Raw genomic sequence first — 12,910 nt, 5'->3', positions numbered from 1 at the left:
AAGTACGTCGCGGCCAACCCCGGATCGGTCCATGTGGCCCCGATGGTCGGACATGCCATCAACCAGGAGCTGATCGTTGCTTGAAGCTTGCATAAGATAAATGAAAGTCTGTGAAATGTTTCACTTGGCTATAGGGCGACCCTGATGAACTTTAAATTTCTAAGTTTTGTTACCATCTGGACATTTTTTTGACCATTTCATAAACCTGTTTACTTCAATAGAATGGCTTGATTTTTGTTCAATCCGTTTGTTAAAAGCAATTTCCTAATTCCTTTTTTGATCGAAAATACAGAGTGAATTCGCTAATTCGGATAGAACTGCATTCCAATGAGCGAATCCGAATTCACTAATTAAAACGACTGACAGCTGTCAAAAGCTTAAAACCACGTGCTCGGAAATAGACGAATACACTCAAACCCCGCTAGTTTGACACCAACTGTTGTCAAACGAACGGGGTCACTTTTTAGTTTGACACCCCTTTTACACGGAGTTCACACACACTACTGAATGTTTGTTTTGATAGTGTGCGTGAGCTCCGTATAAAAAGTGACAGTTTGTCACTTTTACCTTCCTCACTGAGGTAAGGCTATAATCCTGCTCAAAAAATGAACTTTGTATAAAAACGTCGTAGACCCACCTTCATGTGTACATATCGACTCAGAATCGAAAACTGAACAAATGTCTGTATGTATGTGTGTGTGTATGTGTGTGTGTGTGTGTATGTATGTATGTGACCAACAAACTAGCTCATGTTTCTCGGCACTGGCTGTACCGGTTTGACCCGAACCTGTTGCATTCGACTTGGTTTAGGGTTCCATAGATCGAGTTTAATACAGATTGTAGTTTCGATAAGTAGTTCAAAAGTTATGTTTAAAAATGTGTTTTCACATATATCCGGATCTCACTTAAATGTATGGCAACTATGTTCGGATCCACCATCCGACCCATCGTTGGTTAGGTTATTAAAAGACGTTTCCAACGAGTCTAAAACATTGAAGATCTGGCAACCCTGTCTTGAGATATGGCCACTTAAGTGATATTGATGTACTTTTTGGAAGCCGGAACTCACTTAAATGTAGGTAAACTATGTCCGGATCCACTATCTGACCCATCGTTGGTTAAGTTATCAAAAGACCTTTTCAATGAGTCTAAAACATTGACGATCTGGGAACCCTGTCTCGAGATATGGCCCCTTAAGTGATATTGATGTACTTTTTGGAAGCCGGTTTTCACATAAATGTGTTTAAACTATGTCCGGATCTACCATCCGACCCATCGTTAGTTTGGTTATTAAAAGACCTTTCCAACGAGTCCAAAACATTGAAGATCTGGCAACCCTGCCTCGATATATGGTCACTTTTGGGATTTTTATGTGCTCTTTTATTCTGGATCTGAAAAATAGAAGAAATTTGTGTACAGCCATTGTTGGTAATGAGTGAGGAAGGCCCCAACTACATAGGTGGATTAAGTTAGTTTTTAGTTTGACTTTGACCAACCAAGTTGGTACCCCACTAAAAAAGTGTCAGTGTAATGAGGTTGAAACGTCAACATCAGTTTGACAAGTAGTTTTGACGTTTTAGTGCTTTTAAATTCGAATAATTCTTTTCTAGATTCAGGCAAAACCTTTTTTCTGAATTTTTATCTTTAATGCAATTGATTTGAAATATATCCATGTTACCAAAGATGACCAGAACATTTCCAATATTAAATAATTCAATAAACGTTTAAGCGCATCTTTGTATTATTTCATCTGAATTTTATTAAACCCTAAATAAAAAAATAAAATAATTACAGCATTTTAAATACCGATAACCACTTATTTTTTTATCTCACCACTCTCTGTTTCTGTCTTTCTGTGCTCTCTCTCTCTCTCTCTCGTCCTCTCTCTCTACGCACCACAACCAAACAACCATGCAACATGCAACTTTCCTGCAGGTCTCGGTGAAGTTCGTCGACCTCCAGAGTCCCACGTACGCGAAAAGCAAACGCATCTGCGAATTCTGGCTGCGCGGTACCGGTCACGGGGTCCTGCAAAATCCCCAGCACTCGTTAGCCCCGAACACCACCTGTCTCTATCACTTGCAAGTAGGCATCCACCACCGAAAGTTTGGCATCCAAAACTGGGCTGAATCGGTCCAAGTGTCCCGATTTGCCCCAGTCTTGTGTGGCCTTTAGAACAAAATTCTGCTTCCCAATTCCAGGGTACGGAAGCACGCTCGCTGGACGCGATCAACATCCCGCGGAGATCGGGCGCCTTCTCGACGTCGCCGACGCGCTTCAAGGTGTGGATCTCCGTCATGAAGTTTGAGCTGGCATCGCCCTTCGGGACCGTGGACGATCAGCAGCTGCAGTTCCAAACCAAGGAAGACTGCAGCGGAATGCTGCGCATCTGGGATGGTCCGCTGAGGGAGGTGCCCGTTTGCAAGGACATTGATTGGTATGTATCAACAAATCGTCGTTGTCGTGCTATCTTGTCGCACGTGCACGTGCCTCACCGTTGGACCTTCACAGATCCCTAAATTCGGATTCAATCCTGAGATATTCGATAAAAATTGGAAATTGCTGTAGGGGAGAGTGGGGAGACTTGATCCCCTTTTTTGTATCGCACATAACTCTGTCAATTTCTCACAAAACTATGAACTTTTTGCATGAATTGAAAGCTTAAACATTCAACTATGTTTGGCTGATAAGGGTACTTCATCAGATGTACTCTTCGAATCATGCAAAGCGATTTAAAAAAAATATTTTAAACCGGCATTTTCAAAATGTTGGGGGTAATTTGATCCCCCTTTCAACATTTTGAAGAAATCGTAAGCAAAATGTTTCTTATTCATCCAAACTTTTAATTTTCTATAAGTTACACAATTTCACATTAAACCTGTACGTTTGTGTTCTAAATATAACAAGTTTAGCATGTAAAATATTTAAAAACTTAAAATTTTCTTTTTCAGACCAAAATTGAGCATGTTTACAAAAGCTGGTAATTTTTGTTTACAAAACTTTTGAAAAATGGTTCAAACTGCAGTAAGTTATGTACAACTATATTAAAGGAAACTATGTACGAAAACCCAGCTCAATTATTTAATCTTGAGGCTGATTCCAGTGACTGGAATGCAGGGATCAAGTCTCCCTAAACGCACTTTTTTAAACAATTGATTTTAAAAATAGTATGACGATAAATTTAACCTCAAATGCGTAAGGGTTTTGGAGTTGATATGTTTATCAATCAATTCATGTATAATAAATATTTTTTTAATAATTTTTGAGTGTTTTCTATAAAAAAGATCTCTTGGAAGTTTTTTGCATCACTTCTTAGAAAAATGTGTGTAACTCAATCTAAACATTTTTATTTTTTTTTTTTCTTTGTTTTCTACAATGAGTTTTAGTCAGTTTCGCACAACTTTCTAGAACAAAGCTAATTGTTTTATCCACATGCTGACGAGATACAGGCTTGGGATCAAGTCTCCCAGGGGATCAAGTCTCCCCACTCTCCCCTAAGTGAGACAACTGGCCGATCAGAACGTTTGACACATGAACAATTCTCTACGAAATCGGCCGATTTCGACCATTTTCTGTATTTTTTTTTTATTTGACTCAAACTTTGTGGGACTTTCCTGTGACCAAAGAAGTGATTTTGAGTCATTGGTTCACCCATGCAGATCTTCAATGTCAAAGGTCTTTTAAAAACCTTTCTAATGTATAACATGATGAGTTTCTTTACAAAACACACTTTTTTGCAATCTTCCAGACTTTCCTCAAAATGTTTTTTTAGCATAAAGAAACTTACGAAAGTAAGTACTTTACGAAACTGCATAGTACTTCCGATCGATACCTTTTAAAAATTTAGTTACATACATGTAAAGGAGCCATTAAACTACCACAAACAAACTCGCACTTTTTCGTGTTTGACCGTTTGTCAAACTCGCATACTTTTTTACGGCAAACTCGCAACGGCAAAATGTATGCAGGCTGACGTTTGTACAACGAAAAACAAAGCAGGCAAACTGTCAAAAAATGTTTGTTTGCCGTAGTGTGATAGCTCCTTAAGAAATCATAAAAAAAACATATTACAGATGGTTTTTTGTATCACTCCTGAAAGTTTCATGAAGATTCATGATTAAACTGAGTAAAAGACGATTTCAGCCTAAAATTTTGCCGTGCGCAAAGCGGACTGTTAAACTTTCTGAGCATTTTTCTTTATTTTTTTTTTTCATTTTTCGTGTTGATTTACGGGTGACACGATATTCGAGATACACCGCAAAAAATCCGTTGGTAAAATCGCATGCAAAAGCATGCACATCACCTTTGTGAGAAAAAGCATGTGATATTGTATGAGAAAACGTGTAAAAAAAAAGCATGCACCGAAGAAAAAAATCTGCTCATCCTAAAAATAACATCAATCCGGTGAGAGTCATATTCAGATCACCAAGTCCGCGTCAAAACATACTCGGCTATCTCGCCGCTATGAAAATGGTTGGATCTTCACCGATGTAGCTGTAGGTTCCCCATACATCGTATGTAGTTAACACAGTATACGACGTACTATTACATTGGCATTGATCCGTCTATTTTCATAGCGGCGAGATAGCCGAGTGGGTTGGGACGCGGTTATCTGAATATGACTCTCACCGGATTGATGTTATTTTTGGGGTGAGCAGCCAGAGGGACAAGCTAGCACCATACTCTCTTGGGGAAAGTTGTAGAGCACCTTCCAGAGCATCCGAATATGAATCCGGTTTTAGTACAGCGTGAAACGTGGATTTTATAAAAAATCAAAATCCAAAAAACGGTTTTCCCATAAAAATTTATATGAAAAATTGAATCGCTTTGCGCAAAATGAGGACTAATCCAATCGTTCCCAAACTTTGGGGAGTTATTTAGGACCCCAAAAGGAACTGAAAATTGCTGTGCTTTAAAATCGATTTTGATATTACACCCTATTGAGACAGGTGTTTACTAACGATCGTCCCCATCCCTAATGATAGCTTAGACTTGGTCGTATTACACACTCATCAAAAGATGAAAATATTGTGGCCCCCATGTTGGATTATAGTTCCGGATGAGGATCTAATACCACTACACAAAACAGATGTATAAGCGTTGTGGCGCCATCCGACTGCTATTGCTAAAATCGATTTTTTTTTATCTTTTTTCAAAATAAACTCTTTGAAAATTTGACCTTCGTCATGGACACAAAACTGGTATTAGGAATTTTCACCAAAATTGAGAGCCGACTTGGTCTAGACATTGTTGAGATATCGTGACACCTGTTTTTTGATACTGCTAACTTCAAATCTCGGCAATGATACATCCAAATGTCTTCAAATTTATTTTGTTAGTTGATGAAAATGTATATTTCAATACCATGGAAATAGATGTCAACAAAGTTTAAATATGTACTCATACCAACCTTAAACATTTTTGCCGATTCACATGTATGCAACCCCTTAAATATGAACAAAAACGATCATGAATGAGGTCGGATTCGAACTCACACCTATGGGGGGATGGCGTCGCTATTTTCAGACATTTTGCTGGGCGAAATTGGAAGCCGTCTATTTTTAGACGATGACTCAGCACTTTTCCACTCTTGCACTAAAAAAAACAGATGGCAGCACGATGTAACGCCACGTCCCTATGGATTGGTAGTCTGAGACGCTAAGCAGTTGGTCATCAGAAAGATTACACTGTATACGTGAATCGCTCCGTAGTAATGAAACATGACATCTTCTTTTTAATATGCAAAAAAGCAAACCATCCACATTAACGACCCCCGGGTCTTTTGTGGTCTCTCTTGCAAGTTTCTGCTCGAACCTAGTAGTCCGAAGGCTTGAATGGGGAGAGCACCCAAACCACTTTCTACTCCTAGGAACTTTCCACCCCAGTGTTTGAACTGACGATCTTCGGATTGCGAGTTCAACCGCCGCCAGCGATTCCACCGGAGTAGGCTTGGTTTGGTGTTTTGTTTGTACTTATGGCATGGAGACGACTCCTACACCTGGAATGACTTAACGGCCTAACAACCAAGGCCGGGACCGACATTTTACTTCATCTCATCCGATGTAAGGTTGCAGCAGATGGGAATCGAACCCAGAATCATCCGCTTACAAAGCGGACAGCGTAACGATTCGGCCACGCACTGCCACGACAATGTCCAACGACCCCTGAATTGGACCGCAAGGAGCTATGTCATTCTGAAACTGAGATAAGCTTTAGTAGCTGCATAACCCAAGCCTGATACAAATGTTATTTTAACATAATTTTGCTGCCGGCCAGCGGTTATTCAATTGGATCACACACACATACTAAAACTTTACTATATACGTACATAATTTTAAAAATTCCGTTAATCTAATTCCAGCTTGACGGTAGACAAGGACGGCCACCAGCGGCCGATGGTCCGCTTTGGCCAGAACAGTACCAACGTGATCGCGCGGTTCTGCCGCGGGTCGGTTCCCCGCTCGTGTGACCACGGAATGCTCAACATGTCCAGCTCGCGCCCGTGTACCCTCTCGGAGAGCTTCGTGTCCAGCAGTGACTTTGTGACGCTGGAGCTCAAGACGACGGAATCGACGGTGCTGCGGCCGCTCCAGTTCGCCCTCAAGTACGAGTTTGTGGACTTTTTGCAGGATGGTGTTCCGTTCGCTGGTGAACACGATTGCAACCGGCGGTTTTCCAGCAGCCAGATCGAGAAGAAGGGAGTGCATCCGGTGCGCAGCGTGCGGAACATCTTTCTGTTTGGCCGGGGTGGGGCAAAGCATTTGCAGTAAGTGACTTGATTTTTTTGGGTTGTTTCGGGGGAGTCAACTTCTTTCCTTTCCAGTTGTATCTACCGCTTTGAGGCGCAACGCGGCGAGCGCATTCGGCTGGAGGTGACCCGCGCCATGACGGGCAACCGAACGTGCGATTCGCGCGTGGATCCCGACACGGGACGATCGTACTGCTTCGGCGATCCGAGCGCCAAGATCGAGATCTTCGAGCGGCCGTGGCACGAATCGATCGTGTTTCCGCGGGGTTGCATCTGCAACTCTACCAATCGGTCCTTCCTGCCAATCGTGTTCAGCTCGACGGGGCGCGAGGTGGAGATTCACTTCTCCGCCGGGAACATGACCGCGCTAGACGATCCGGACACGCTCAACTTTGAAGCGACCTTCGAGTTCATCAAGGCGCCGGTCATCTGTAAGGACGTGCGGCGGAAGAACGCCGTCACGGGGATCGTCAAGCTGTCCGCTGGGGAGGTGAGTTTGATTTTTTAAAGGTCTAAGTTATGCCTTATGAATTCTTTAATTCATAGATGGAGTGCCGCAACCGACCCTGGCTGATCGAGCCCTCGCACGAGAAGTACCTCTACGTTCGGCTGCGAGGTCTGCTGCTGCGCAAGAACAATCCCGCCGTTCCGCTGGAGTACAACACCAGCCTCAGCACCGTTACGCCGATCCGGTGTCCAACGAAGGCCCGCGTGGTCATCACAAACAGCGAGGGCGTCTCCGTAACGGCGTGTCCCCTGCCGGACGACACCTCCCACCGACACGTGGTGGAAGTCTTCAGCGCCGGCTGGACCCGCAAGCATCCCCACTTTGGAATTGAACCCTCGAAAGTGATCTCCGTTGAGTTCCTACAGCCGGACAACGGCGCGTACTCGTTCAGCTGGCTCGAGCTGACCAAGCGACCGGCAAAGTCATTCGGTAAGCGAACTTCAGCGCAAACTCTCGACGAGTTCCTAACTAACCAACTACTCCCTCTCTCTCTTCCAACAGCCCTAACCGTCGCCGAAGAGTGTCCGTTCCAGTGTCCGGACCTGAACGCGTGCGTCAACGAGTCCATCTGGTGCGACGGGATCGCGCAGTGTCCGTCCGGCGAGGACGAATCGTTTACGCACTGTTCGGCGCTGCTGCAGCTGCCGGCCGAGATACTGGCCGGCTTCAGCGTGCTGCTGCTGCTGCTGTGCTGCGGACTGACCGCATACCTGTACCGGTGAGTTGCTACGCGGTTTTATTTGTTACTTCACCTAAATACTTTCTCCCATTCCAGCAAAATCCGCCGCAACTGCCGCCGGACGTCGGTGCTCCAGACGCGGCTCAAGTCGCTCAGCTCGATGGACACGGCCGTGTTCGACGAGAAGGAGGTGATTTGCTGACAAAGCGACAATTCTGTACGGTACGTGGAGATTGACCGCGTCACCACGGTCTGACCACGCACCGTACAGAATTGTCCCCCCGCCGAGTACTCTCCAAGCTCCTGTCGGATTCTGCTCCGCCGACACTTCCCGCCAATTTGCGCTCTCCGTTTGGGTACGTTTTAAACTCTTAGTAAGAAGGGAAGAAGGTGTTTGTGGACGGTAGGAGAGATAGGATCAACTAATCAAAAAACCAAAAGACAGACTCAAACTAATAGTAAAAAACACACACACACACTTGTTGTATTGCAGCAATTCAGGAGCAGAAGCAGATGAGAATAGGGCTATCGTTAGGTCGAATTACTTAGGAAAGACACAAATACTTACACAAAGAGATTTCAGAACAAGAGTTGTTAAGCGCGCTGATGATGCGAAAGGAAGAGACTAAACTGTCATTTTTGTACTACGTTTTAGTAATACTTTAATAACAAATCAAGGCTCCCGAAGACAGATTTGTAATCTTACTGAATTAAACTGAACAAAAGGCAAATCAAACTTAGCGAACGTTTTAAGAAATTTAGCTGAAACATTCGAGTGTGGCAGAACCAAACTGTTCTTTCCCTGCCCACGGATTTTGGTGAGCAGTCTTAAGAACAGACACGCTTTAAAATACTTAACCTTGATTCACAGCAGCGAAAGCTTCTTCTTTGCTCCTCTCTCAAGTTCGAAATATCTGTAAAATGAATCGCTAATTCAAGTGAATGTCATGATTGTCATTACGATGCAACCGCAGTCAAAGCACACGAAATTGAAACGAACGAAACCGAGCTCGGCACTCAAGCAGCCGCCCGTCACCAAGACACATGCTATCTCTTTTTTATCTCTCTCACCTTCTCTTTTTCTTGCTCGTGTGGTGATGCGTGTTGACAGCTAACATTTGAATGCAATCCTGGGGATGTGAGATTGCCGCAAGGTCTTTGATGACATCGTCAGTTCGACATCTGATGTTGAATGCTTTTTATTTTAATACATTCGAACAATGTTTGTAAACAAAACTGAACACTTGAAAGGCCGGCACATCACGCTTTTTTTGAGCTTGAAATGGTCTTTGATTATTTTCAACCAATCATAATAAATTTTTTAAAACAGGTCCAGATTTGAATCGAGTTTTTTGGTTGGATCCGAATTTTGGAATTTTCCTGATTTAATACACATTCCGTTTGGGGTAAATAAAAGTTTGCAAGCAACTTTCTGTTGTTGATACATCTGAAAATGTTGTTTGAATAGCGGTAAGCTGTGTAACAAAAATGAATACATTTCCTCATATGCACATATGCAATGCACTTTTTGTTCAGCTCCAACAGCTTTAAAAGTCATTAAATTTGAATTATGTTTCAACATAGGAGTAATTTTTCCATTAAAATTACTGAACGCAAATAACGTCATGATTCGAATTCCCGGACACCTCATCTTGTTTTATCAATAATTTGGATATATGTTCGCATTATGAATGTAAAAACTGTGTAATTTGATGAATTCTACATCGATTTTCATTTAAAGTTTGTTTGAACGCTGCAGTGAGTGCCAAAACAATAAAATTAAAATATAAGTTTACCAAAAAACTTGAAATATTTCACTGAAATATTTCATAGGCGTCCGAAGCACCGGGAAGGCAAAGCAGAAGTTTGTTTTGATTTCCTTAAATTCTAGCATATTTTTATATACAATATCGATTGTTTTGATGCGAACAGTTTTTTTTTTTTTTTTTTTGAGACCTAAAGTATGCCATTCACTATGATTTCAGTCCAAATTTGTGCGATTCATAAGCAAAACCTAGTGTCCGGATTTCGAATCAGCTTTTATCAGTGTCCGGAATTCGAAGCACAACAAGTCATTTTAATTTTATAATTCTGATGAAAAAATGTTAGAAAAGACATATATAGCATGAATTCTCTTAAAACAGACAGTTTATACTACATCCTGATGATATTTCTACATTTCCAACTTATTGCATGATTTTTTGCCAGCTACATTACAAATTATATGCTACTAAGTGTCCGGATTTCGAATCATGACGTTAGTACTTTTTTCAATTCCGCCGTATAACTACTTACTTTTCCAGCCGACGAAAAAGCCTACTTTGCTGTAATTTCCGGTACCAAAAATAACAGAATCGAACAGTAACACTTGTCAAAATAAATGCTGAAAAATTCAACTTTTCAGCACTTGTTTCTTAAATTATTACTTTTCAAAAAAAATTATGTAAACTGTTAATTGACAAAGTAAATGAACTTCTGCCTTATGATTCCACTCAAAGGGTGTTTTCAGAGTTGCAAAATAGTAGTTGCAACAAGTTGCAAAAAGAAGATTTCGAGAATTGTTTTTGAAAAGGTCCTATATGCTATTATGTTTTATATGTTTATAGGACCTATTAAAAAAAAATCTAACTTTTTTCAGCACGATTCGAACAAACAAAGTTCACCGAGTTGGATAAATACGACGAGTGCTGATAAAGTCAATTTTTGCAACGAGTTCCATACAACATTTTTTGCAATTCCGAAAAACACCCTTTGAATGGAAATATAAGTCAAATGTTCATGTTTTGTCAAATAACCGCTAAATTAAAAAATGTTGAAAATTATTACTTTTCGAAACAAGTGCTGAAAAGTTCAACTTTTCAGCATTTATTTTTAAAGTGTTACCATTCGATTCTGTTATTTTTGGTACACGCAGAAAAATGTTCTGTAGAATTTGCCTGTACGACGTTTGATTCAACAATTTTTTTGTTGAATATAATCAACAAAAAGAATGCGTTGAAACAAACCTTGATTTTCTCAATTCTAACAAAATCTTTTGTTGTGTACAGAAAAGTAAGCGATTTCGTCGTTCAAGAATGACAGAAAAAGCAAGTAGTTTCCCGACGGAATTGCAAAAAATATACTTTGCAATTCCCATGTGAAACTGTCAATTTTTCCTGTCCCTCTGGGGAAACGAAACGGCCTACTTTTCCCTACCAAAAATAATAGAATAGTAAAATGCTGAAAAAAATCTGATTTTTGCAACTTGTTACATAACCTAGGGGAACAGCATCTAATTCCAGCGTGCCTCTAATGTTGGCAGGTCAGAACTTTGACATTCAATTAAAGCTAATTAAAAGCGTTTTCAACTGAAATCGGGTGATAAATAGGGTAGAGGACCCAGAAATCGCCCACTTTATAGTGGCAATCTAGGAAATTTGATGAGAATTTGATGACAATTTATGGTTTTTGGTTCTATTTGTTGTAGAACGTTGATAAACTATTTGATTTTAAGTTTCCACAAGGTTTTTATCATTTACATGTTCATTTTTGATAAAATTTTGCGTTTTCATAAAGTGCTCTGAAGAGCCTATTTTCGCCCCCCTCAATCCAATTTTCGCCCACCCTTGGAACCAGTTTTCGCCCACGACAAAAATCAAGAAATCAAATGAAATTATGACACAAAGCTAAACAAATATGGTCTCCTATTGATGCACAATATGTTCCCGAAGCTAAATTTCATTGATGTGCACATATTTTGTCGTACATATTATAAATTGAGGTTCAAAAAATCCTAGGAGTTTTTTTCAGATATCCTACTTATTTTGAGATTCTCTGTCTATTATAACTAAAACCAAAACATGTTCTCAGCTTAGGGGAGCTTTAACCCTATGGGTCATTTGCTCCTGAATTGACTCAATATAAAACATCGAGTACCTCTTAATAAAAATATTAAAGCACATGTGTAACTACTTCTCCATCCTCTGCTTAATTTGTTCTCCTATGTACCAGTAAACTTTTACAACATTTGAACCAAAACCCCTTATGAATGAAAGTAATTAAAATGATTATTTAACCTTTAACAATAATCAAGAATGTTCCAAATATATTTTCAAGCACATTTCACTGCGATTAGGAAAGTTTTTATGGTAAACGAAAACTGGTTCTAGATAAAATCCTAAAACACAATACTAGATTTCGCCCTGGTCGAAAATTGGATCGAATGTTTTTTCATGACCCCAGAAATCGCCCACTTTATTTTATTGAAATAACCTTTGGTAAACGTTTAAAACAGGTAAATCACTAGATTTTCATGAAATTCAGACATTCAGTGAACTAATGAAGTATTCATTCACATTATTTTCGGACAAAATGAGTTGAATTTCCCTCATTAACATTATTACCCGCTGTAGTATAAATTGACAAAAATATGGCGGCTGCAGTAAGGCTTTTTTTGAAATGCTTATAAAAACCAAATAAACAATAGAAATTCATCAGGAAATTTTCAATTAGTACTAGAAATGAATGAATATGTAAACCTGCATAATAAATTCAACCAAAAAACGGTATGAGTTTGCTAAATACAGATTAAATCCAGTAGGTGGGCGAAAACTGGAGCAGGGCGAAAACTGGGTCCTCTACCCTAGCTGAATAAGAAGTGAGCAAGAAAGTTTCAATCATAAGTTTTGCAAAATTAGTTGTTTAAATAGTGAAAATCAGCAAATTGGATGGAGTTAGGAGCGAGAGCTTAACCTGCCAAAGATACGAGATATTACCCTACTAGTATGGAACTTATTTTCAGCACTCGAAACTTGAAATAAAATACGCAAGAGCTTATTTGATTAACAAACACAAATTATTGAAATCAATTATTTATCAGAATTCAAGTTATTGAACACGTTCCTAACAAATCATTATTTACAATCAACAACTCATTGCTTCAAAACGTGTTTTTAATATATTACGAATGAGCAAATTTTACTCAATAAAAGCATTT

The 12,910-nt window shown here is 40.1% G+C and overlaps 1 protein-coding gene across 3 annotated transcripts in view; it reads left to right on the top strand.

Annotated features, from left to right (window-relative positions):
- Window positions 1-9,252, top strand: part of LOC6050731 — a 365,664-nt gene extending 356,412 nt beyond the window's left edge. For 2 of the 3 annotated variants that reach the window (XM_038259119.1, XM_038259118.1), the window contains 7 exons: window positions 1,936-2,085; window positions 2,202-2,437; window positions 6,362-6,766; window positions 6,824-7,238; window positions 7,295-7,685; window positions 7,758-7,974; window positions 8,032-9,252. In XM_038259119.1, coding sequence (XP_038115047.1) covers window positions 1,936-2,085; window positions 2,202-2,437; window positions 6,362-6,766; window positions 6,824-7,238; window positions 7,295-7,685; window positions 7,758-7,974; window positions 8,032-8,137 — 1,920 coding nt within the window. In that variant the 3' untranslated portion in view covers window positions 8,138-9,252. The remainder of the gene's footprint in view (window positions 1-1,935; window positions 2,086-2,201; window positions 2,438-6,361; window positions 6,767-6,823; window positions 7,239-7,294; window positions 7,686-7,757; window positions 7,975-8,031) is intronic. The other variant, XM_038259120.1, reaches the window with a different exon arrangement.
- Window positions 9,253-12,910: the final 3,658 nt, after the last annotated feature.

Source organism: Culex quinquefasciatus, chromosome 3, assembly GCF_015732765.1.
Source record: "Culex quinquefasciatus strain JHB chromosome 3, VPISU_Cqui_1.0_pri_paternal, whole genome shotgun sequence".
In the NCBI taxonomy this organism is placed as follows: Eukaryota; Metazoa; Arthropoda; class Insecta; order Diptera; family Culicidae; genus Culex; species Culex quinquefasciatus.
This window is presented reverse-complemented; position numbering and strand designations above follow the sequence as displayed.